The sequence below is a fragment of the Leishmania major genome, chromosome 34 (genome assembly GCF_000002725.2).
Source record: "Leishmania major strain Friedlin complete genome, chromosome 34".
Taxonomy (NCBI): Eukaryota; Euglenozoa; class Kinetoplastea; order Trypanosomatida; family Trypanosomatidae; genus Leishmania; species Leishmania major.
In genome coordinates, this window is record NC_007286.2 from 384,895 (window position 1) to 408,288 (window position 23,394).

Below are 23,394 nucleotides of genomic sequence, written 5' to 3' on the forward strand. Positions count from 1 at the left end.
TCTGGTCATGCCAGCTCGCGCTCGGCGCAAGCATCTCGAAGTCTTATCAGATGCGCCGGGTTGCTGGAGACCGCCACTGTTGCTGCAGCGGCATTTCATCCTTCGCGGCTGCTGCGCATTCCTATGATGCCGCCACTTGTGCGCATCGCGGACGCGGAGCCTACGTCGAGCCGTTCCTCTTGTCCCGCCTCGTACGGAGCTCGAGAAGACATCGGCGACGGTGGCAAGGCCGTCATCAGCGGTGCCGTTTCACCTGCTCTGGCTCGGGAGCTTTCTCTTCTCTCGAATGATGACCTCATCCAGCGCATACACCGCTTTAGTCGCTCCAACTTTGTTCCTGCGCAGCGGCCGCTGCTCTACGCGCATCTTAAGGAGTTCATGAAGCCTCAGCGTTTGGCGTACGCGTCTACCAAGACGGTTCAAGACCACCTTCAAGTCGCGAACGCAGCTGACATGCATGAGACATGCATCGAGCTCTACCACGCCGCCCGAGAGCACATGTCCGCTGCAGCGCTCATGCTGCGAACTCCCTGTGCTCCTCTAACTAATGGTTCTGCCACCGGCGTCGGGCAGCCGGATGCCGGCGGGCACGTCGGCCTGTCGACAGCGAGCGGCAGCGGCACCAATTTGGCCGCTGATGGCGCGGTGCTTGTAAGCGCGTTCGTGGTGGATAGCGCGTACGCCACACAGCGCACCTCGGAGCTCACACGACTGGCCTCCTACTGCGTCACGCAATTGCTGGCGCCTCTGCATGCCGAAGGGCATGACGCCACCACAGGAGATGCAAGCCCTGCGACCCCGAAGGTTTTGCGGTCGTTGGCGGTTCGAACGCCGCGCGAGGTTGCAACAGAGCTGTCGCTGGTGCGTTGCTTATGGCGCGCGTTATGCTTGGCAGAGTACTACAAGTGCGCCGAGGCCACCAGCACGCAGGCGGTGAAAGGGTGCAAGGAGCAGGCGCTTGCCGACGCTCTGGCAATTCTGGATGCGTGCCGGCAAGTGGCTTCCGTGCGGAGGGAGGCAGCCGTGGCGGTGCTGGCTGCAGTGGCGAACGGGCACTCATCCTCTTCAACGACAACACCAGCGCTATCGGAGAGGCAGTCCTCGGAGTTGCTGGCCGAGGCACTGAACTTTGTTCGCTACGCCTCCCTCGACGATGATGGCGAGTTCGCCTTCTACCAGTTCTGCAAGGAGGAGGGGATTCTGTGGTCACCACAGCCGCTGTCGTGGAGTGTGCGACGTGAGACAAGCGATGCCGCCTCGTCGCTGTCCTCTGCAGCCGGGGTTGGCCGCGCGAACACGTTCGCGCACAGCGAGGACGAGGTGCAGGTGTTCTACGCCGCGCTCATCGACACGTGTGCCGCAGGGCGGCTTGTCCCCGAAGCGCTGCTCTACTTCACTGAAGCGAGGCGCCTTCTTGGTTGCCCACCACTCGTGGACGGCGAGGACATAGGTGCGGAGACGGTGCTGCTGCTCGGGGCAGAGGGCGGAAGAGGGCCTCGAGTCAGCAGCGTGGCGGCGGCCACCACTTTGAAGACGTCACTGGAAGCAGTCGATGCTGTGCCGCGTGCACTGCCACCGGCAGCATCTGCCGCCACTGCTGAAAGCAGCGATCCGGGTATGTCTGCTCCTCTTTCTCCACTGAGCCACCCAGCAACCGTTTCTTCCGGTGCGCATGGTGGCAAGCTCGGCTTCAGCACCGCCACGGCTGGCTTTGCCTTGACAGAGCTTCTTCTTCACCGACTCCTTTCGGTGCTGCAGGCGGCCAAGAAAAACCACCACGTAGTGCGCCTCGCACGAGCGCTCATCGCAGCAGGGGCCGTCTCGCAGATAAAGGCGCACATGTGGACAGTGCTTCTCATCTCCGCCGGCGCCGTGCGGGCGGCGGACGTGGTGCTCGCGGTGTACGGCTACGCCTTGGAGCGACTGGCCAGTCCTGCAGGCAGTGAAGGCAGTAGCGGCAGGGGCTACACGACTGCTGAGGTGTGCACACTGGAGTACCTCTTGCAAACCTCACTCAACGCGCTTTCCAAGTGCCAGCTACCACGCTACGAGCAAGATTACCTCCAGCCCGCGCGCGACGCGCAGGTGCTGCATTGCACGGACGAGTTCTATTACAGCTGCCTTCTGCAAGAGGCTCACAACTCCATGTGTCCGGCGCAGCGGGCGGCCGAGGTGCTGGCGAGGATGGAGGAGGCAAAGGTACCTATGACAACGCCGATCGTCTCACGGCTGCTGAAGCTGTACCTGCGAGTGGAGGCGCCAGAGTTCATTAGGGTGTACCGCCACGCCGTCGACGACCTGGGCCTGCCACTGCGCTCTGTGTGGGCCGACCAGCTCCTGCTTTGGGCCGACCGACGCCGCTATTTTCTCTCTGCCGATGACCGTGAGTACGTTGTGCAGCAGCTGCTGCGCTCGCGGCGAGTGGCGACCGTGGCTGACCTCCAGCCCCTGCTCGGTGGCCTTCGCACACACTTTGCCCTTCTCTATTATGATCACACGCACGCCGCACGCGAGCAGTTCCTCAGAGACGGGTCAGTGCCAGTGGAGCAGCCAACTGTGACGGACTCTCGCGCGCATTTTCTGATGACACGGCCGATGAGCGTGCAGCGGGGCGTCATGGCGCGCGCGGGGACGTCGTGGGTGTGCAATGGCGTGGGTGGCGAGGAGCTGGTCGAGGAGGAGACGAGGCGACACGGGATCTTGCCTCGCATGCTGGGCGATGCGCCCCGCCGCACTCTGCATGCCGGCATCGCGGAGCTGTCGGAGACGCCGTTGCTGTTTCCTATCGCCGATGGCACTGCCGGCGCAGGCGACTCGGAACGGCTGCACGACAGGGCGCTTCGAGTGTACTTGGCCGATGTCTTGGACGGACTGCAGCGCTCTTCCAACTGGGTGATATAACGGCCAGCCGGAAGCGGAGCCGTGCAGCGCAGAAATCGCAAAACGGTCGCTGCGGCCGCCGTGGTGAGTGCTTGTGTATTGGACCATCAATATATATATATATATATATGCAAGCCGTCTTGTGTCTTGTGCACGTTGGATGTCACGTTGGACATCATCACCTCAGTTTCTTTTCCATTTTTGTTGACTTGCGGCGACCCTATGCTGTCATCACACTACCAAACTGGCGGAGCGCACTTCATTGTGACACAATGTCCTGTCTTGAAGCGCTACCCTCCTTCCCCCCCCCCCCCACAGACACACACACACTTGTCTCTTGCAATCAAAGCCACGTCCCTGCTCGGAGCAAACACGCAAGAGTAGCACAAACCATGAGACCTAACGCTCTGCGTGTCTGTGCGTGGAGAAGCCGAGCAGCTCCCCTCTGCCTCCTGTGCTTGCCAAATGCCGAGCCGCTTCTGGTGGTGACAGGGTCCCGTGCCCACGACGTGGGGAGGTCCGAGCGACGCATTGCTACTGATGTCGGCAGTGAGGTCGTGGACGGCGCTGCGTCGGAGCGACCCGCGACGCTGAACACGTCGGCGCCATCGACGTGATGGGCGAAGTGCCAGCGTGACTGGAAGGCGTCGCATCCGGCCGTCGCACTGCCCGCTGGTGTGTGTGGTGGGGGGCCTGGGGCACCGCGCGAGGGGGTGCACGAGGTGGTGGCCTGCGTGATGGGTGTGGCTGCGAGGCGACCTGCGAGGCCGGGGCGGCGCTGAGGTGACTGGGTGTGCGCGTTGCTGTAAGGCATGTGTCTATGGCTGGATTGCACCACGCGAGGTGGGCCTGTGGCAGGGCCGGGGAGGGCTGGGGTGGGGCTGGACTCCTGTTGTATGGCCGGGAGGATGGACTCGCGGTGAGGCAAGATGAGAAACAAAAAGCCTTTGTTTCGCGTGCCGCAATCTCTGCTGTCTAGGCCGCCTGGCCGACTGACATCTTGCCATGGTGATCAAGGCCATCTATCCTGTGTAGATCGCTTCCATTCTCTTTTGTGTGTTTCTTGTCGTTTTGTCGATCGCGTCTCTCTCTCTCCCTCCCTCTCTCTGAAAGTCTCCGCTGAAACAGCCGCGGTAGTGAAGCAGCCCAGGCCCATGCTAGGGCGGCGTAGAACACTCCTATCTGCGTTCCCTTAAAGTCACACTAATAGTCACGGCTGCAGACTTGTGGGCGGCATCATGTCGGACCACGACGACGAAGACGATCTCCTCAGCCTCAATCTAGGAGACGACCGTGATGAGGGCGACAGCGGCAGCGACATTCGACACAGCGGCGCTGATGAGGAGGACGAGGAGGGAGGCGAGCAGCTGCCCGAGGACGTTGCCGCCAACGTCATCTTGTCCGGCAATGCGCAGGCCGCAAAGGGTGCACGGGCCCGCGGAATCAACGAGCGCGTGACGAGTGCTGTCATGACCAAGTATGAGCGGGCACGCGTGCTGGGTACGCGCGCGCTGCAGATAAGCATGAACGCCCCTGTCGCTGTGGCGCTCGAGGGCGAAACCGATCCGCTCACGATTGCCGTAAAGGAGCTGCGTGAGCGCCGCACGCCGCTTATCATTCGTCGCGTGCTGCCGGACAACACGTACGAGGACTGGAGCGTCAGCGAGCTGCTCGTCGACTTTGATCGCCCGGCGGATGAGCGCTACACGAACATCTAAGGTGGATGGCGTCTGTGTCTGTCTGTGTGTGTGTGTGTGGGCGTGCATTTGCTTTTGAGCTCGGTGCATAAAGGGCTGGTGAGGTGGGGAGTTCGAGTCGGGATGTTCGCTTTCTGCCGGCTGTGGCGACTGTGCTGCTCCCTTGTGACTGTGGATGCCTTCTTTGACGCAGCACCCTCCCTTTCGTAAGGGAGGGTGCTGTGCGCAGGCGCGGTGTGTCTTCGCGTGTCGTTGTGCCCCCGCGTCTTGGCTGTGCCAGCGGCGACGGGACGGATGCGGGGGAGATGAGGGTGACACAGAACCCCCCCCCCCCCCCCCCCAAAAAAAAAAAAAAGAAAAGCGCCGAGCGTACGCGTGTGTAAAGTGGCACGAACGAGCCCCCCCCCCTCCCCCCAAAAAAAACAAGGAAAGGCGCAGACACATGCATGCACACAGCGCAGCATAGGCAAAGCGAACAACGAAAAGAAACGACGGACGCCATGTTGGATGAGGTGGCGAGAGCTGGAGGGTGTTTTCCACGCAAAGTATGCTCTGTCTCTCTCTATCTTGCTGTCAGTGGCTTGCCGCGGATTACATTCCCACAGTAGTTGAAACCAGGCATTGCGGCGTCTTGCCGCTGCTGTAGACGCTGTTCCCGCTTTCAGCTTCTTGCATGTGTTCTTCGCAGCTCACGCCGCGGCTGCTTGCGTCATTTGTATGGTTGCAGCACAACAAGACGCAGCAGTGGTGACATCGCTCAGCTTTCATGTTGGGCGGCTATGCAGGAGGCTTCCGCTGTATCATGTTGCACCTCGCAAAAACATCGCAACTTCTGCATCGAGAGGGAGGAGGAAGATACTTGTTTTTGGGTCACTGGGCCGCCGCATCACCGCATTCGGAAGCTGCTTCACGTCCCGACTGGTCCCTCTCCCCTTTTTTTATTCTGTTGGATTCTATTCACACCATCATCGTGTAACAGCGCAAAGCATATGTAATTCCCACACGTGCCCACCCACACACCCACACCCATACGCGCACGCATGTCACAACAGCGAATAGGTGCACGCGATGTTGGACTGCGGCCCTGTCTATGTGTCCGAGTATCCCACTCCATGTATACTGCATAGATAAGGCGGATAGAACAACCCCACCGAAAGAAAGAAAACAAGGTGCGAGGCTCACGTCTCTTCCCTGCGTTCCACACCAAGAGAGATGGCTGTGCTGGTGGTGGACGAACACATCGAGAGGCTAAGGAGGAGAAGGCGGAGCTGAGAGATGACGGACAGCGAGTAGGGTCCTGAGAACGCTTGCTTTCTAGTGGCGAAGGACCCCGCTCTGCGAGGTGGTGCCGTCTGTGATCTGCTGGGCCACGGCACAGCTCATTTTGTCGGCCACCTCTTGACCTCTCTCTCTCTCTCGCCGTACTCAAAATGTGTGCGTGCGTTCGACATGACGTCAGTGACAGTGTTCCCCCTTCCACGTGCCTGCCATGCCGTGCTGGAGCCGTGCACCAGGAGTGTTGCATCAGCATCATCCATCGCTCCTATTCAGCGGAAAATTACCGAACCGCTGTTCGCAGCTGAAGCGCTCAATCGCTTGGCCGAGACGCCCCCTCCTCAGGTTCTCTAGACTCGGCTCGGCGGTGTGCTAGCGGGCTGTGGCAGACGAGCGCGCTGCTGACCTCTGAAGGTTTTCGATCCTCTTTGAAGGCCACCGCTATCACAGTGAGCAGCTCCATGCCCATAGCCGAGTCGTCTTGCACTGCCGGCTCTTATCCCTCCTCCTGCGACTGGGGCTCACCAGTTTACAGGAGATCAAGCGACTGCCTCGCCCCGACTGCATTCCGGAGCGACTCTTGTGACTGGCGCGTCTTGCACGTGCGGCAAGTGCGCCGCGGCCACAAACCGCAGGTGGCACAGCTGCTGAACGAAATGGTGCTCCTGGAAGCGATGGAAACGATAGTGACGTGCATGACGCGTTTCGAGTTTCTTCCACATGACACGCCCATTATCCCTGCAGTGGCAGCAGCACCACCCGCTTCTTTAGTTGAGGACGGCATCGGATTGTGGATGCATCTCGCCGCAGAACTGGTAGTGGGGCTGTGGCACGGCGGTCCGAGAACGTGCGACAGCTGTGTCGGTGCACCGCTCTCTCCTTGTCTTTCACTGCACACACCCACCTGTGCGAGCTCAGCGTCTTTTTGGCACAGCTGCGCAGACTTGAGAAGATCGGACGAGCTCACCGAGCCGACGACGACGACGTGATTCTCCAAGCGATACCTCCTTCTGTGGTCGCCGGGGAAGCGTGCATATGGGCGCTGGAGATCCGGCTTGCATGACCATCAAAACCCGCGCCATCTGCTGGTGGCAATGCCTCCTAGCCAGCAGACGTCTTTGAGGTGGCCTGAGGAGTGCGTCGCACAGGAGTGCGTAGGACAAGTAACGTTGGCGAGGCAACGAATGACGAATGGTGGTTGTGTCGTCGCCCTGACCCCACCACTGCTCTCCCTGGATCGCTTCCTCGTGCTGCCGCTTTTGCTGCCCCTCTGTGCTCTCATTCTCTTGGTGTGTGCGGGCGTTGCGACGTGACGATCACGCCGACGTGCATGCAAGCACAGGCACATCAGCGGCACAGGCGATGAACCTGCTGACGTGTGGAGGAGACGAACCGCAAGCAACTGCCAAAGAGCGCTGGGAAGAGCCGATGCTGGTGCGCCAGCAGTGCGCGACGGCAACATTTTGTGCCTCTTAACCGTGCCCTGTATACACGAGGGGCAGTGATGGCAGCGTCAGAGGCCTCGTCGCGGGTGCACCGCGAATCAAGCAAGGGTATCCGGTCCCACGAGGTCCTCTTGCGTCCTTGTGCATTGACTGACAAGCGCTGGTCCCCGCCCTCGCCTGCGTGTCCTATGCGGCTGCAAATGGAGCGGCATCAGCCATGGGTCTTTTTTTTCTATCGCATCACCTTCCCCATTTTCGCCCATCATGACGCTGCGTTTGCGTTGTGTGCATTCCCATCTTCCTCCGCTTGGCCGTTGGACGACCCTGTCGGCACTTGCGCATCACACACACACACACACATGGACAGCCGCTCGCAGTCTCTCTGTGTGCTTTTCTTCGCGAAAACGGAACGGACACCGATGCGACGACGCGAAGAGGGCAACGCCACCACGACACAGAACATTGTCAGCCGCGACGATATAAACAGTGAGAAAGGAAAGGGACCCATCGGCGTCTTCACCATGAGGGGGCATTCATTCATCGATGGAAGCGTCGAAGAGCGAAGTGACACATGCCCAGCGCGCACGATAGCTGAGCGCTGCAGGTTATTCGACTCGTGACATCCCTTGAATACAGAAGGGCCCACCCTTTCCTTCCTCTCTCGTACACAGCCCGAAACATCCATACCGTGTATTAGTCGCGCCCTGCTGCTTCATCATTTTTATCATTTCCATCTTGATCCTCAGCTGCAGCCGGAGATGGTAGGACTAAGATTTGACTTTTAGAGCATTCCTTTTTGTTTGTTGCTTGTCTGATGCCGGCATGCACCTCTCAGGGCGTGGTGGTGTCACAGGGCCCAGCACATCCCCTCCCACTCTCTCTCTCTCTGAGTGTGTGCGTGGTGAAGCCGAGCAGCTCCCCTCCGCCTCCTGTGCTTGCCAAATGCCGAGCCGCTTCTGGTGGTGACAGGGTCCCGTGCCCACGACGTGGGGAGGTCCGAGCGACGCATTGCTACTGATGTCGGCAGTGAGGTCGTGGACGGCGCTGCGTCGGAGCGACCCGCGACGCTGAACACGTCGGCGCCATCGACGTGATGGGCGAAGTGCCAGCGTGACTGGAAGGCGTCGCATCCGGCCGTCGCACTGCCCGCTGGTGTGTGTGGTGGGGGGCCTGGGGCACCGCGCGAGGGGGTGCACGAGGTGGTGGCCTGCGTGATGGGTGTGGCTGCGAGGCGACCTGTGAGGCCGGGGCGGCGCTGAGGTGACTGGGTGTGCGCGTTGCTGTAAGGCATGTGTCTATGGCTGGATTGCACCACGCGAGGTGGGCCTGTGGCAGGGCCGGGGAGGGCTGGGGTAGGGCTTGACTCCTGTTGTATGGCCGGGAGGATGGACTCGCGGTGAGGCAAGATGAGAAAGCTTTTTTTTCTTGCATGCTTTAGCGTGATGTATGTCTATGTGCGTGCTACGTTGCTTCTTCACCCTCCGCTGATGCCACTACCGTTAACTGCTTATGCGTGTGTGTGCGCGCGAGTGAGAGCGCTGACCGGTGCATATCTTTTTATCGGATTTGTTCTAGGCGTGTGTCCTACGGAGCGAGAGCGTGTGCGCACCGACGTGCGCACCCCGTGCTCGGCCCTCACCTCGACCCCTTTTCAAGCGTCGTGGTACACCAACGGAGCATGGAAGAGACTGCATCCTTGAATTCGGCGAGCACTGGGCTCACACTTTTCAGTCTCTGTCTCTCTTCCCCTTCCTCTACCCATCTTCTCATGGTGTCGTCGTCGTTGCGTGCGAGTCTACTTGCGACCAAAGTGTCTCAGCCCAGACCTTCCCTCATAACTCGGCTTCCTACCTGTCGTCGCCCACCTCGTCCATTGATGACGGCTCCAACCGTGCAATGCCTGAAAAGGCTGCAGATTGAGCTGCGCAAGCTCAACATGGAGTGGGAGCTGCCGTTCAAAGTGGGTGCCGATCCGCAGAACATGCTGCGCTGCTACTTTGTCATGGATGGGCCTGCCGACACCCCATACGAGGGTGGCCGCTATGTGGGGCTCATCGAAATTCCGTCCGACTACCCGTTCAAGCCACCAAGCGTGCAGATGTGCACCCCAAGCGGGAGGCTCAAGACAGGCATGCAGATTTGCCTGTCCAACAGCTCTTACCACCCCGAGAACTGGTCGCCGATGTGGGGGCTCCGCACTATCCTTATCGCACTCGTCTCCTTCTTTGTTTCGGAGGAGCCGACGACAGGCTCGATGAGTGCCACCGCCGAGGAGCGACGCAGGTATGCGGCGAACAGCAGGAAATACAATGTAAAGCGGCTTCATGCGGTGTACAAGCGGGTGCTTCCCGAGGCGTTTGCAGCAGATACGGCTTTCATTGAAAATGGTGGCACCTCTCCGAAGGATGAAGGAAGCAGCGGCAGCAGCGCTAGTGATGAGGACGCGACCGAAGCTGAAGCAGCACCGGCCGGCGCGGAACCGGAAGTCGCCGCGCAGGAGCCTTCGACATCTCATGAGACAGTCGCCGCTCCGGCTAGGAAAACCCCTGGTAGCGGAAAAGCGGGAGCTGCAGACACGGAGGCGGCAACCGGCGCTGCAGCCTCCAAGCGGTCCCGTCACCACCAACACAAGAAGAGCAGTACGGGTGCTGTGGCCCAACGAGGCGGTCAGCTGCAGTGGCGCCGCTATGCTTCCCTCATTGTTTTGATCGCTATTGGACTGGGTCTCCTGCGGCAGCTGATGTGAGTTGGTGCAGTGAACACAGATCCGTAGGCGAGGAACCCCCTTCCCTTTGATACACTACGAAGTCAACAACCCAGCCTCTCTTTGTGTGGTGACGTTGCACTGTGTCTTGCGTGCTGTCGTGACCTCCAAGCGTGAGGGACAGGGTAAAGGGCGGGGGGGGGAGATATAACCCCTCATGCATTGCACCTCACTGCACGTTTGCCTCTGTTGCAAGTTTTTGTTCTTACCGTCTCACGGACGTGACGCACGGCGTCATCGGTGTGCATGGAGAAAGAGATAAACCGAAGGAAGGAGAGCCCAATGCCAGTGCTCTGATGCTTGACCCCCTCCCTCTCTCCCCCCTCCCCAGCCTGCTGTCAGAGGAGCAACCGTAACAGACGTTCGCGTTGGTATTTCGTTTTTATATTCCGCCCCTTCCCCTTTCCTGTTGTCTTTGTGCCACTGTGTGATGCCCTTCTGTGCTTATGTTCTCCCCTTCCGGCGGATCCTCGGCGGCTGCGGACGCGGGACTTTGCGTGTGTGCTTGTGCGTCCGTGCGTGCGCGTTCTTCACGCCTCTCCCTACTATTTGCTACCCCAGTGAAGGCAATCGCCCCAGGAAACGAAAAAAAAAACAAGACTTGCTATATCTCTTTCCCCCAACACACGCACACGCACGCGCGCGCGCACACACACACACACACCCAGAAGACTGACAGGTGGATGCTCGCGCAAGCTTGCGCGACGTCATGCGCCGTGGCACTCCTTCCTATTCCCGCTGCTTCCTTGCATGTGCCCTTGCGGATGGAAAACAAGAGCGGAGCTGCCCCACCACTCTTCTCTCATTCCGCGTCGTTCTCGCGCTCTGCTCACTTCCTCATGCCCTGCGTCTCCCTCCCTCCCTGTCTTGTGTGTCTCTCACGGGACTTCTGATGATTCTTCTCGTACCGATGCAGTTCGCATACACGTTCGGCAGCTCTTGCGTGTGGATCCATCCGCTTCCTTTTCTTTGCTCACTGCCACCCTCTCTAACGACGGAGGAGGAATCAGTAATAGGAAAAAACGAGAAAATGATGCGTCGCGTCTGCAGCAACACCGTTCGTCGCAACGGTGGCTCCATGGCCAAGCTGGTCGAATCCAAGGCGGTGGTGCAGCCCTCTCTCCTGGAGTCTCGCCGCCATCTGGAGCCGATGAGCGTGTGGTACCTCGCCTCGTGGACGTGCGTATGGTGGTACTCGTTCTTCTTTTGGCTTCCTGTGCTGTGGGCCGACATGATCGTCCCGTCCTTTGTGTACAACAAGCTGCCGGTCATTCACTTCATCCAGGAGAAGCGTGCCGAGCAGAAGCTGCGCCGTGTGCTTGATGAGACGTACACGCAGTGGAGTACGGAGCTGGAGGCCTCGCACATCACCGATGCCATCGCTCGCACCTTCTAAAGCGGCATGTAGAGGCGTAAAGCCATGGGGGCCAGGAGACAAGCAGGAGCGAGAGAGGTAACCCCGCAGCTGTTAGCCTTGCCTGCTCCTGTTTCCGGCATCACCTCACGCGTTGCTGCGAATGCGGTCGAGGAAACAGGGACAAAATAAATGGCTCAGGTGACTTGCGCGCGCGCAGGAAGAATGCGTGTGTGTATATCGTGCAGCGGCAGACGCGGTTGTAGGCGCTATCGAGTCGAAAAAGGCGACGCTGCAGAGTATGATGGAGGAGGAATGGGTGAGACTTTGTCTGTGTGCGTGAGTCTATCTCACTCTCATTGGCTGCCACACACACCTGAACGAAACGCTCGCTTGGGAATCGCCCGCTTCCCTTTCGTCGTTGGCGCTGTGCTCGCCGCTGCGGGCCTTCTCTCCGCGTCTTCGTCTCCGCAGTTTTGGGGGTTTCTTCTCAAGGCGTTCTCCCGTTTTCCTCGTCTCTCCCCCTGTAGTAGTTTGTAGTGGTTAAAAGGTACAGACCCACAAGGCAACCCCCTCCAAAGGAAAACAGAAATGTACCTACCCAAGGAATCGCCAGACAGCAGCGGCGAGGGGTACGCGAGAGCGACAAGGCCCCAAGCAACCGCGACACGGAGTAGTTGCTCTTAACGGATGTGAAGGTAATACAGCCCCCACTCTTGCACGCACGTGTGTACAGGGTGAGGGAAGGGGGAGGATGTGACGCAGAGAGGAGGGCGCTAAGGACAACTTCTTTCCTTGCCCCCTCTACGCACATGTGGGGCCTCCTCTCCTCTATGACGCTCATGCGGCTTCCGTTTCTCTGCTGAGGGGTTGGGTGGTTGGAGCGCGAACCCTCTGGCGTGGCGAGTGTTTACGCCGGCGATACAGTGCAGACACGGGTGTCTGCACTGTCGGGAAAGGGGAGGGCCCATCATGATGACGGTGGTGCCTTCCTGTGTTCCTATCTATCATCATCTCTCCTTGTACTTCCATTTTCTTTTCTCTCTATCTCTGCTGCTTCCCTTTTCCGCGTCTACACAGTGGATCCTGCAAGGCATATCGCTTCTTTCGTTTGTTTTTTTTCCTCCTCGAACCACGGGCGGGAGGGCACGGGCGGGGACGGGAGGACTGTCTTGGCGCCCCACCGCCTCCTCTCTCTCTCTCTCACTGTGTGTGTGTTTCATTTCGATTTGCTTTGTTTTCTCTCCCCCTTTTGACGCCGTCTCCGCCGCACACGCGTGCGCACGTCTGCCGACACGGGAGAGAGAGAGAGAGGTGAATAATCACGGCTTTCTTCTTCGCCTCGCTACACTTGACGGCCGCACGCCTGTCTGTTGAGGTCGAGAAAGGGAGAGGGAGAGGGAGAGGGGTGGGTGGGTGGGTGGGTGGGGGCGTTGTGAGCAGACAACCCGCCGACAGCTTTGCTACAGTATATTCGACCGAAGCACAAGCCTTTCAGACGGAGAGCTGTTTTTGTCCTTTTCCCTGTTTTCTGCTGTGCCTTCTTTCTTCCGGGCCACCTTTCAGCGCCGCGACAACCCCCTTTTCTGTGCGCTGTGATTTCCTCCGTGGTCTTTGGCCGATTTCCTTGAAAGCTCTCAGTTTCCTTCGCATCCGTTGTACAAGCTCCCTCCCTCCCGCCGGCCTCGATCTCATACATAGACTCCCGATAAGCACACCCATAGATAAACACTACATAAACAGGGCAAAAACTGCCGGTGGCCTTCGCGTCTGCCGCACCACGGCATAAGGCATGAACGACTACGCAGCATGGCGGTCTCGTGTGATGCACGACACGTTCCGTTCCTCACCACCACCTCATGACGCCCACCTGTCCACCTCAGGGGTAGCGGCTGCCCCTACTGCGCCACATCCCCCACAGGCGTCGCCGCCGTCCGCTGCCGAACCTTCCTCCTCTTATGTTCCAGCGTCTTCAGCGGCCGCTGCGCCACCCCTACTAGCATCGCTGCCTATTGGGGAGAGTGGCGGCATGGCCTCCTTCAACTCACTTGGGAGTGGTGCCGGCGACTCGGCAGAAGCAGTGACGCGTCTTCAAGAGGTCCTGCGGGACATCTGTGCGACGGAGCGACGACAGGAGAAGACGTGGCTGAATGTGCAGCCCTGCGTCCTGAATGCGGTGAAGCTGCTCGCTACAACCGCGCAAGTGTACGCGGAACGAGTGCGGCAGCTGGAGGATGTTCTGCAGCGCCTTCAGCAGTACACGACGGTGCTCGTGCGAGATCGCGAGGTCAAGGAGGAGCGCTATCGCCTGGATGCCGCCGCGCACCGCGAAGAAGCAGACGAGTTGTGGAAGCGCCTGCTCCGTCTCGAGGCCCAACAACAGGAACCGTCGCTGCAGATCGATCAACGAGCGTCGGAGGCGTTCAAGGCAAGTTGCAAGGTAGCTGTGGAAGCTCGAGTAGCTCCGCTTCAGCAGGAGCTGCAGGGCCTCCGGCACCGGCTGAAGGCGTTGACGCTCTCACGCCCATACTCTTCCCACTACAACCGTCACGTGCGCTCGAGCAGCGTCGCCTCCAACTCTTCCGCCTTAACCATGAGGGATCACTATTACGCTGGCAGCGATGGCGTGGCCGCCTCACAGCACCACCACCACTCGGCCGCCTCGTCCTCTAGCACCTCCTCTTTGTTATCGCTCGCATCTTCGACAGCATCTTCGCTTGACCGGCACGAGCAGTACCCCCGAAGGGGTAGAATCGAGACGACAAGTGCGCCTGCATTCACCCCGCGTGCACTTGCGTCGGCGACTGCTGCCGCTTCTCCCAGCACGCAGAGGATGATGCGCGAGGTGCAGCGGCTGCGGCGACAGTGGCAGCATTTTCTGCAGTCTGTGCCGGCCGCATTGGCCCAGGGCAAGGGCTCTTGCCGTGCCGGCCTTCGCCGCCGCGACATCAGCGGCTCCCCCAGTCGCCGGCTGTCGCGCCTGACATCAAAAGGCGGCCGCCGTGACTTGACGGGCGGGCTCAGTGACGTGACGAGGGCGAACGGGGAGGGCATGGAGAGCATTCGTGGCAGTTCGCCGCAGCCGTTTTATGTCCCGGCGCATCATCCACCCTCTTCTTCACCGACGGATGCTGTGCTTCCTAAGTATTCGTCTGGCCCGACGCGTGCGCGGAGCGGCGCGAGAGCCACCGAGTCCTCTACTGCGCTGCCAGCCTCCGGTCGCCGGGTTCGGTGGTACTGGTTGGGGGATGCACATAGCCACTTCTCCACGGCCGTCCGCCGCGCAGAAAACGACTTTGCCGCCGCGAAACCGCTCAGCGAGCGACCGCAGCCGGCGCTGAGCGGGGTGAGTCCAGCGCTTCCGTGGACGGAGTGTCACGCCTTTGACGGCCGTACTGACTGCTGGTACAGTCTGGGGACGTGGCCGACCCACCGGCGCCACCTACGAGAGGTGGAGCGGGCAGTGGAGGAGGGTGCGAGCAGGAACAGCGGTGACGTTTCGCTGGGCTGGCTGAAATGGACGTTGTCTCTCGTCAGCTGGCCCGACACGTCAACGATGCTCGTGCATAGGGCCGGCATCTACATGGTGCGCGTGTGTCTCGTGCGTCACTGCGCATCGGCGAGCCTGTGCAGCGGGGCAGGACGCGCAGAGTCTGCCGGCCACGACTGCGGCAGCGGTGGTGCGCTGGCGCTCTGTATGAACGGTGTCGCGGTGGCCGGGTTGCGGGAGGTGGTCACGCACGCGCTTCTCTACACTCACCCCGCCACTTCTCCTGCCGATTCTGCCGCACCGTGGTGGGTCACGCGAGGCAGATCGCGCAGCACCTGTGCTTATGCAGGCAACTATTGCTCTGCCGTTGACGGTGCTGCGCACTCGCCCGCATGCGCATCCCCTGGCGGGTCACCCTCGCGGCGTCGCTTCCACAGGGACATCGCCGACGCGACTCAGCGCCAGCGGCCCTGCTGCGAACCAGCGCAGCTGCACACGAACACCCTCACTGCCTGTCTCTTCCTGCCGGCGGGTGCAACGCTGCAGGTGCGCTGCCGCGGGCTGCACAACACCAAAACGATTCACGAAGCCTTCTGTGAGCTCGAGTACGTGGTGTGAGGTGGCGATCGGCGCACAGACATATGCACAGAGTCAGCCATTTTCTTTTTCCGTCGTTGCCCTCTTCTCCCCAACTACATCTCGGTACCCCGGAGGCACGTGTCTGGGCGTGCCCGCGGGATGTGTGTGTGTGTGTGTGTGTATGCGTCTGTACTCGTGCGCGTCGCAGACAAGGATAGTAGTTTGGGACAGCGAGAGGGCAGATGATGGAGAAGCTCGACGCACTCGGGATGCACATGGGTGGGTGCACCACCGCGGTTGTCATAGACGTAAACAGCGATATACCCTGCAGAACCACATGAGACACGCAGAACTGTAGAAATCGACTCACAAGAGGAGTGCCATCCGTCTGCCTGGTGACAAATGCCTACGACGCAGCGCCCGCTCGCAAGAGCATCACTGTGCGGCTGCATTATGCGTTCTGCGCGCCTTGTTCGCGGTTTCTTTCGAGCCTTATGGTGCGGTGCGAGTCCTTTACCGCATTGGTTTCTGTGTGATTTGCATGACCCTTGGCGAAGCCATACAGGAACGCGATGCAGCGATGTTTCATTGCCCTCCCCCCCTCATTGTCTACCTTTCCACACCCCTGTGCTGGTGCGTCTCTTCGTACCTGTACTCGTCCCTCTCTCGTCTCTCTCTCTGAGTGTGTGTGTCTCTGGCGCATTGTGCATCAGTCTTGTCGGCTTGGCTGCTGTGTTTGTTGAGATTGTTGTCGATGCGCGTGTGCTCGTGTGCGGAGGTAGTCGCTTGTCCCTCGCCTGTTCTTTGCTTTTTATAAGGAGCATCCGTTTTTCACTTCCCTATCCACGCCACACACCGATCTCTCTCTCGTCTCTCACGACGGCCAAAGTGCGAGACGGATCGCCGGCATCCGACTCTCTGCCACGTCGCATTCGACTAGCCAAGCGACTTTGAGAGGAAGGCGAACAGCACGCAGGGGCCCAGACACGCATACACATAGGCGGAGACATCATCACGGCGAGTACAGAGCTTCATTGCCTCAAGCAAGCGTACGCGAGCCACAGCAAAGCAGAGAAAAGAAGAGATGGGCCAATCCAACGGCGCAGCGCTCGCCAAGGACACCATCGCGTCTGAGCAGTTCCTCAAGTACCAAGAGGCGCGCCACCGCATCGTGCACCGCGCCTTTGTGAAGTGTGTCGTGCCATCCTCGAAGGGCAAGGATGACGGGTACGACCTCACACCAGAAGAGCGCGTGTGTGTGGAGGAGTTCGCTATTCTCTACGCCGGATTCGCCAAGAAGGAGTTTCTGCACTTTAGTAGCCTGTATGAGCAGTACCAGCGCGACCAGTATGAGAAGATGCGGCTGGAGGTGATGCAGCAGCAGGCGCGCAAAGACATCCAGCATTGATGTGTGCGGCCTTGAGTGGCGCGGATGCAAGGTAGGGCCGGTGAGGGTAGAAGCGTTCACACTTCTTTCTTCATGCCTCTCAAATTCTTGGGCTTGCCGATGCGTGAGCTCGCGTGCGGGTGCACCATCTGCTCTTTAGTGCCGTTTTCCGGCAGCGCTTTGTTGGGTATGGGGAGGCTGCCTCCCCCCGCTGATGACCCACGCAGACGGACACGGGCGCAAAGTGCAGTGGATGTTTCGCTGCCGTCTCTCCGCGCCTTTCGCGCTTCATCAGCTGCGTCACAGTTTCTTCCCGTTGCTCCGTGGCGTTTTTCTTTTTTGTTGTGTGTGGCGTGGCCGTGTTTCACATCATCATCATCATGAGGCTCCTCTCGCCGGAGTTCACGTACTGTGTGCCGAGTTCATGTACGTATCGGACATATGAGGCGTTGAAAGGGCCCACATAAGAACCCCAAAAAGAGGGAAAACGAGAAATAAGCTGAAGCGAGGGGCAAGGCCGATGTGCCACGTAATACACGCGGACGCGGTGTGTGTCTGTGTGTGTGTGTGTGTACGCGTGTGTTTATGTGCACCGCATGCGGTTTTAGCCACACACACACACACACACACACACACACACACTGCAGGATGGAGAGGCGCTTGGTGGCAAACAGTTGCCAAGACGCGTTTCTCTTCCTCTCTGCTTGGAAGGTTGGCGTGCGCTCTCGCTCCTTGGCGCACGCGTTTGCATGCGTGCGTCCCCCCACTATCTGAGCGCAAGCTTCCGCGTCTTGCCCTCATTGAAAGACGAAAAAAAAGGGAGCCTACACGCTGCACAAGTGGTGGGTCATCTCTCCTGCCAACGAAGCAGACATCGACGTAGGGGGAGGGGACTGTGTGTACGCAACCTTACGTGTGCCGTCCTCTCACATCGAACTCGGCACCCTGCCTTTGCTTCGTCTCGTGTCTCTCTCTCTCTTCTTCATCTTTTTTCTTCTCTCCCCTCCCTGGTGTGCGGCGAACGCACCTTACCGCGATGACGACGACACCATCATGACCCCGGCTCGGGGTGCTGCAGCGCAGACTACATCATCTCGTCACCTGTTAGCGCACATTCACAGCGGAAACTTACAAAGCACTGTGCCGGCGCGGCTGTTAGACGACTGTAGTGTCCCCCAGTCAGATGCATTAGCCCCTCTCCCTCTTTTTTCCCCTTTTCCTGCTCGTCGCTCTGCAGCCTATTTGTGGCTGGACCGCCTCTCTCCGGGACCGCAGTCAGCCACACACAAGCACATACACACACACACACACACACACGCACATACACAGAGAAGTACGCCTCTTATTTCGCTTTCTGTTGGCGTGAATATGTGTGGCGTAAGCGATCTCTGACGTGCCTCTCTCTGCGTGTGTATATATATATATATATAGTATCCCACGATCTTTCCTGCTTCAGCTGCTTTTCGCACTCTCTGCCTCTCTTTGCGCGTCTACATCGATACTGCTTGGGAGGAGGGGGGAGGTGAGGCGTCCACCACAGGGTCCGCGAGACACGCAAGGGTAGGACAGGCGAGTGGCGAATACAGAAAACCTTCACTAGAGAAGATTCCCATACATGCGAGCAAAGATAGACGACGAGAACTCGTCCGTGGCCGTCACGCTTCTGCCTTCAGCACAGGTGGAGCTTCTGGCCAGCTCTCAGCCTCCCACACGCACCGGCGCCGTGGGCACCATGGTGAACACTGATGTCGCCGATGCGTCAGGCAATGATCCAGGCAGCTCTGGTGGCGGGAGCGCGCCGTCTTCGATGGCTACGACGACCACAACCAACACAGTCTTCTACAACCCTTCCGCGCAGCTGCCGGCCCCGCCACCACTGCATCGGAACTCGTCGTCGCCGGCACCAATGCAGCATCCGCAGCACGAGGAGCCGCAGCGACTTCGAGCCGTGCCCTACTTTCCTGCGTCCTGCGAGTCCGACAGCAACGAGGAGCCTCTCTTCCAGCATCCTCCGCCTGCAACGCCCAGAGCACCCCTTCGACAGGTCCCGCTGTCGGGCCGTCTGTGGGGCGCTGCGAGTGCGACGCCGTCGTCCGCCGGCTTCGTTAGCGGCGGAACCGCTCCATACGCTTCCCTTCTCCACACCTCAGTCACCCCGACCGTGCCGGACACAGAGACGTCGAGCACAACGACGGGGCATGGCTTAGTTGTCGGCTGTGAAACCTCGAATCGCTGCCTTCCGGCTTCCATCAAGGCGCACCCCCCTGCGTCCGCCACTAGCCCTGCAAGCATACACGGAGGCTACTCGGACAGTGGCAGTGACTCTATGGCAATGACGACGGTTGGAAATCATAGCAGTGGCGGCCGCGGGCTGCGACGGCTTCCGTTGATGACGGGGCCCAACGGCGCGGCAGTGCCATTGGCGTCACCGATGCTCAGTGGGCCGCAGGGTCGGTGGGTAAGGTCGTCGGGCGAGGAGAGAAGTAGCGGCTTTGCAACCCCGGCTGTGCCTGCGGCGTCCGCCAACTTGGGGGACACGGTACTCGTCGCCGAGCCGCCGACACCAACGAAGCAGCGTCGCACGATCCACACAGGAATGGGCAGCACGGGAAGTCTCCCGCGCGGAGGCATCGGCGCCGCTCCTCGGCTGTCCACCTCCGCCGCCGCCAGCACCGGAACCTGCGCCTCGGCTGCTGCCGCAACGTCTGCCGCCGCCGTTGTCGGAGGTGTGTCACCAAAGCCGTCTCTGCGCATTGCCGCGCCACTTCGAGGACTCGGCCACAGCCCAGCGGCTAGCAGCGCATCAGTGTCTGCCTCGCGTGCCACCACGTCGAGCATGAGCACCGTTCCTCCGCCGCAGTCCTTCAAGTGCTACCGCCGCGAGGGCAGCCGGAAGCGGTCCGCCGACGTTCTGTCGCAGTTCAGCGCACTTGACCTTGACGAAACACCAGCAACGCCTTTCGCGCAGACGGGCACCGGTCGCTTTACCAGCATCATCCACAACGGCAACGGGCACAACGCGTTCCCATCCCAGCCGTCACCGTCGACGGCTGTCTACCGAGGCGCCGGCGGCGGCAGCAATGCGATCGGCATCGTCTCCCCTCTTGTCATAGACTACGCCACACCTGTGGCTCTGTCTCAGCAGATTGGTGGCTCGAATACCTTCTCGCAGGTGCTGCTGCATCCATCTCAGGACGTTCTGGACATGTCGCAGGCCGAAACGGAGTGCTCGAACTTTTTGGCGCGGCGCATCTTAAACGAGTACAACGAAGTACGACTTCTCGGCAGCGGCTCCTTCGGCACGGTCTCCTTGTTTAAGGAGATCAGCTCAGGCGAGTATGTCGCAGTGAAGATGTCGCCGCCGCTGCGGACGCCGGAGATGGAGCGGCGCTACCGCCGCGAGCGGTCCGTGATGGGCATGGTGCGGGGGCTGCCGCACGTTGTGCAGCTCTCTGCCGCCTGGGAGGAAGGTCGGGTGCCGCGCATGTATCTGCAGCTGGAGTACTGCCCTGGCGGCTCCGTCGCGTCTGTCGCGAGCGCGAGGCAGAGCCGGAACGAGCCCTGGGCGGAGGCGGAGGTGAAGGTATTCCTAGCTCACATGAGCATCGCACTCGATGCGCTGCACCGCGCCAACATTGCGCACGTCGACTTCAAGCCGGACAACGTCCTCGTCGATAAGGACGGAGCGTACAAGCTGTCTGATTTCGGCTGCAGCGTGCTACTGGATGAGAGAGGCCGACCGAGACCGGAGACGCGGAACGGCTACGGATCTCCGGTGCGAGGCCAACGAGCTGGCGGGGTCGGAGGTATCCCGTGCGGGAACCCGAACGGCGGACCTGTCGTTCACACCGGTGCTGGCGCTGGCGGGCTAGGCACCTCCCTGGACTTCAACAGCTGGAATGAAGGGAACGAGCTGAGCACGATGAGCATTGACGAGGGCGACTGCCGGTACCTGTGCGCCGACATGCTGAATGAAAAACAGCACTTCAAGGCTGGTGACATGTTCTCGCTGGGGATGTCGCTTTTCGAACTTATGTCAGGCCAACCACTCCCCCGCAATGGCGATCAGTTCCTAGCGCTCCGCCGCCGCGTGCCGGTGGAGGTGCTGCGCCGCCGCGGATACTCGGCCGACCTGGTGGAGCTTGTCGTGGCGCTCCTGCGTAGCGATCCCCCACAGCGACCCACTGCGCGACAGGTTCTGCAGTACCTCCGGCCCTCTTCCGAAGAGCTCCAGCTGCTATCGAGCGCCTCGGCGATGCAGCGGTGGACAGAGAGCGCTGAAAGCTTTTGCCAACTGCAGGAGGAGGAGCGGCAACAGCCACCGCTCGGCAAGGATGGTGTCTTGGCTGCCACCGTGGACGCGCTGCGATGTGTGAGTGCACTCATGGAGGCATCGATGTGGCTCTTCACGACAACTCAGCAAGATGTGCACCGACTCGCTGGCCCAGCAAACGCTGGCAAGGGGGAGGAGGAGGACGAGGATGAGCGGCGCCGTCAGCAAACTCAGCAGCCACAGCCGCAGCCTTTGCTCCAGCTCCCTCGCGGGCAACAATTAGAAGACCTACCGCTGTCTCTGATCCAGCGCGATGAGGCGTGCACGCCGACAGCATTGAATTACTAGTGTCCACGGGTATCGCTGCTGCTGCGCGACACTGCGAACAACCCGTTCATGTAGCTCTTTGTCCCTGGAGCTCCTGTGGACTCCACACTCATGTACACCCCGTCTCGGTGCTTGTGTGCACCCCTCCTCCTCCCTCCCCCTCCCAGGGGGTGGGGTGGAGTGCTGACTCTGTGGCCAGCATGTTGGCGGACGGTGCCCTTCACAAGCATCTTTAGCTTCTGTTTTTGTGCGGATTCGCTCTTTGCTATTATTAGTTTTCGTTCTTGCGACCTCCCCCCTCCCTGCACCATTTGCTGCTCAGTGATTCTGGTTTCTTCCAGCCATGTCGACGGTCGAGTGTGAACGTGTGTGTGTGTGTGGGGGGGGGTGAGTGCGTCTACGCATGTGCTGTGCTTTTCTGTACGGCGTCGGCGCCTCTCATGCGCCCTTTCTCATACCCTCCCTGCGTCTTCCTTCCCGCGGCGGAGGAGGAAGGAAGGCCATACGGAGCAACAGAGCGAGAAAGGGAAGGGAGGGGGAGGGGGACGACGAGGACGCGAGCGGCTCTACGCACTCCCCGGCACCTACGTATTCGCTTCACAAAGCTTGCCACCTTTTCCTTTGGCCTTTTCGGCTCTTTTTTTTTGCTTTGCTCGGCTTCATAGATCGTTTGGGCACACGGAGGATGTTTCTTCCTGCGCCCCTCCATCGACTTTCCCCACCCCCTCTCTGTCTTACTCTCTTGGGCGCGGTGCTTTTCGTTTCCTAGAACCCTCGTGACACGAAAGGGGGAGGGGGAGTGCACCTCTCAGGGCGTGGTGGTGTCACAGGGCCCAGCACATCCCCTCCCACTCTCTCTCTCTCTGAGTGTGTGCGTGGTGAAGCCGAGCAGCTCCCCTCCGCCTCCTGTGCTTGCCAAATGCCGAGCCGCTTCTGGTGGTGACAGGGTCCCGTGCCCACGACGTGGGGAGGTCCGAGCGACGCATTGCTACTGATGTCGGCAGTGAGGTCGTGGACGGCGCTGCGTCGGAGCGACCCGCGACGCTGAACACGTCGGCGCCATCGACGTGATGGGCGAAGTGCCAGCGTGACTGGAAGGCGTCGCATCCGGCCGTCGCACTGCCCGCTGGTGTGTGTGGTGGGGGGGCCTGGGGCACCGCGCGAGGGGGTGCACGAGGTGGTGGCCTGCGTGATGGGTGTGGCTGCGAGGCGACCTGCGAGGCCGGGGCGGCGCTGAGGTGACTGAGTGTGCGCGTTGCTGTAAGGCATGTGTCTATGGCTGGATTGCACCACGCGAGGTGGGCCTGTGGCAGGGCCGGGGAGGGCTGGAGCGTGGGGCTCGACTCCTGTTGTATGACCGGGAGGATGGACTCGCGGTGATGAAAACATCTTCTGGTGTGCTTGTGTGCCTGTTGTACTGTCTGCGTGTCTCACTACTAGTTTCGTTGAAGGATGACGTCCGTCGATGCTGTTGTCTTTGTGTGCCTTTCATGCCACTCCATCCTATTTTCTTTTTTTGTTCGTTGGGGCCGTCGTTCCCCGCTTCCTCAAAGTGGGCTTTGCCGGTGGCCAGCAAACAACGCTCCATGGCCATCTAACATCGACTCTGCACCAAAAAGATGCGCGCTGTACAACATGCCTGTATGTATGTATGTGTGCCTTCCTGTCTGAGCGCTCTCAAAGCACCCATAGATCGAATCTCGCGCTTGCGTCGCTCCGTCTTTTTTTTTTCCCTCACCCATGCACTGCTCTCGTTCTCTTGCCATCGACAGGCACGTTCATGAGGGGAGCGTGTAGTGGGGAAAGCAGCTAGAGGGGAAAGGCAGCTGATGTCCGGCGAGACAGAGCGAGCCGTCTACACCTCATCGAATATCATTCTCCGGGATGTGCCGCTAGACTTTCTTCATGGCGAAGCCCCGCGAC

General features: G+C 60.2%; 7 protein-coding genes across 7 annotated transcripts; all 7 read left to right on the top strand.

Annotated features, from left to right (window-relative positions):
- Nucleotides 1-123: 123 nt before the first annotated feature.
- LMJF_34_0880 (conserved hypothetical protein) lies at nucleotides 124-2,901 on the top strand (the record flags this gene model as incomplete). The annotated part of the gene is made up of 1 exon (XM_001686129.1): nucleotides 124-2,901. One exon carries the CDS (start codon nucleotides 124-126, stop codon nucleotides 2,899-2,901), a length of 2,778 nt encoding a protein of 925 aa, XP_001686181.1.
- A 1,217-nt stretch (nucleotides 2,902-4,118) lies between these two features.
- Nucleotides 4,119-4,598, top strand: LMJF_34_0890 (putative DNA-directed RNA polymerase subunit; the record flags this gene model as incomplete). The annotated part of the gene is made up of 1 exon (XM_001686130.1): nucleotides 4,119-4,598. The coding sequence occupies one exon, from the start codon at nucleotides 4,119-4,121 to the stop codon at nucleotides 4,596-4,598; it is 480 nt and encodes a 159-aa protein (XP_001686182.1).
- Nucleotides 4,599-9,173: 4,575 nt separating this feature from the next.
- Nucleotides 9,174-10,043, top strand: LMJF_34_0900 (putative ubiquitin-conjugating enzyme e2; the record flags this gene model as incomplete). The annotated part of the gene is made up of 1 exon (XM_001686131.1): nucleotides 9,174-10,043. The coding sequence occupies one exon, from the start codon at nucleotides 9,174-9,176 to the stop codon at nucleotides 10,041-10,043; it is 870 nt and encodes a 289-aa protein (XP_001686183.1).
- A 910-nt stretch (nucleotides 10,044-10,953) lies between these two features.
- Nucleotides 10,954-11,457, top strand: LMJF_34_0910 (conserved hypothetical protein; the record flags this gene model as incomplete). Its single annotated transcript, XM_001686132.1, has 1 exon — nucleotides 10,954-11,457. One exon carries the CDS (start codon nucleotides 10,954-10,956, stop codon nucleotides 11,455-11,457), a length of 504 nt encoding a protein of 167 aa, XP_001686184.1.
- Nucleotides 11,458-13,444: 1,987 nt separating this feature from the next.
- Nucleotides 13,445-15,523, top strand: LMJF_34_0920 (conserved hypothetical protein; the record flags this gene model as incomplete). Its single annotated transcript, XM_001686133.1, has 1 exon — nucleotides 13,445-15,523. One exon carries the CDS (start codon nucleotides 13,445-13,447, stop codon nucleotides 15,521-15,523), a length of 2,079 nt encoding a protein of 692 aa, XP_001686185.1.
- Nucleotides 15,524-16,568: 1,045 nt separating this feature from the next.
- LMJF_34_0930 (conserved hypothetical protein) lies at nucleotides 16,569-16,892 on the top strand (the record flags this gene model as incomplete). Its single annotated transcript, XM_001686134.1, has 1 exon — nucleotides 16,569-16,892. One exon carries the CDS (start codon nucleotides 16,569-16,571, stop codon nucleotides 16,890-16,892), a length of 324 nt encoding a protein of 107 aa, XP_001686186.1.
- Nucleotides 16,893-18,486: 1,594 nt separating this feature from the next.
- Nucleotides 18,487-21,492, top strand: LMJF_34_0940 (putative serine/threonine-protein kinase; the record flags this gene model as incomplete). The annotated part of the gene is made up of 1 exon (XM_001686135.1): nucleotides 18,487-21,492. One exon carries the CDS (start codon nucleotides 18,487-18,489, stop codon nucleotides 21,490-21,492), a length of 3,006 nt encoding a protein of 1,001 aa, XP_001686187.1.
- Nucleotides 21,493-23,394: the final 1,902 nt, after the last annotated feature.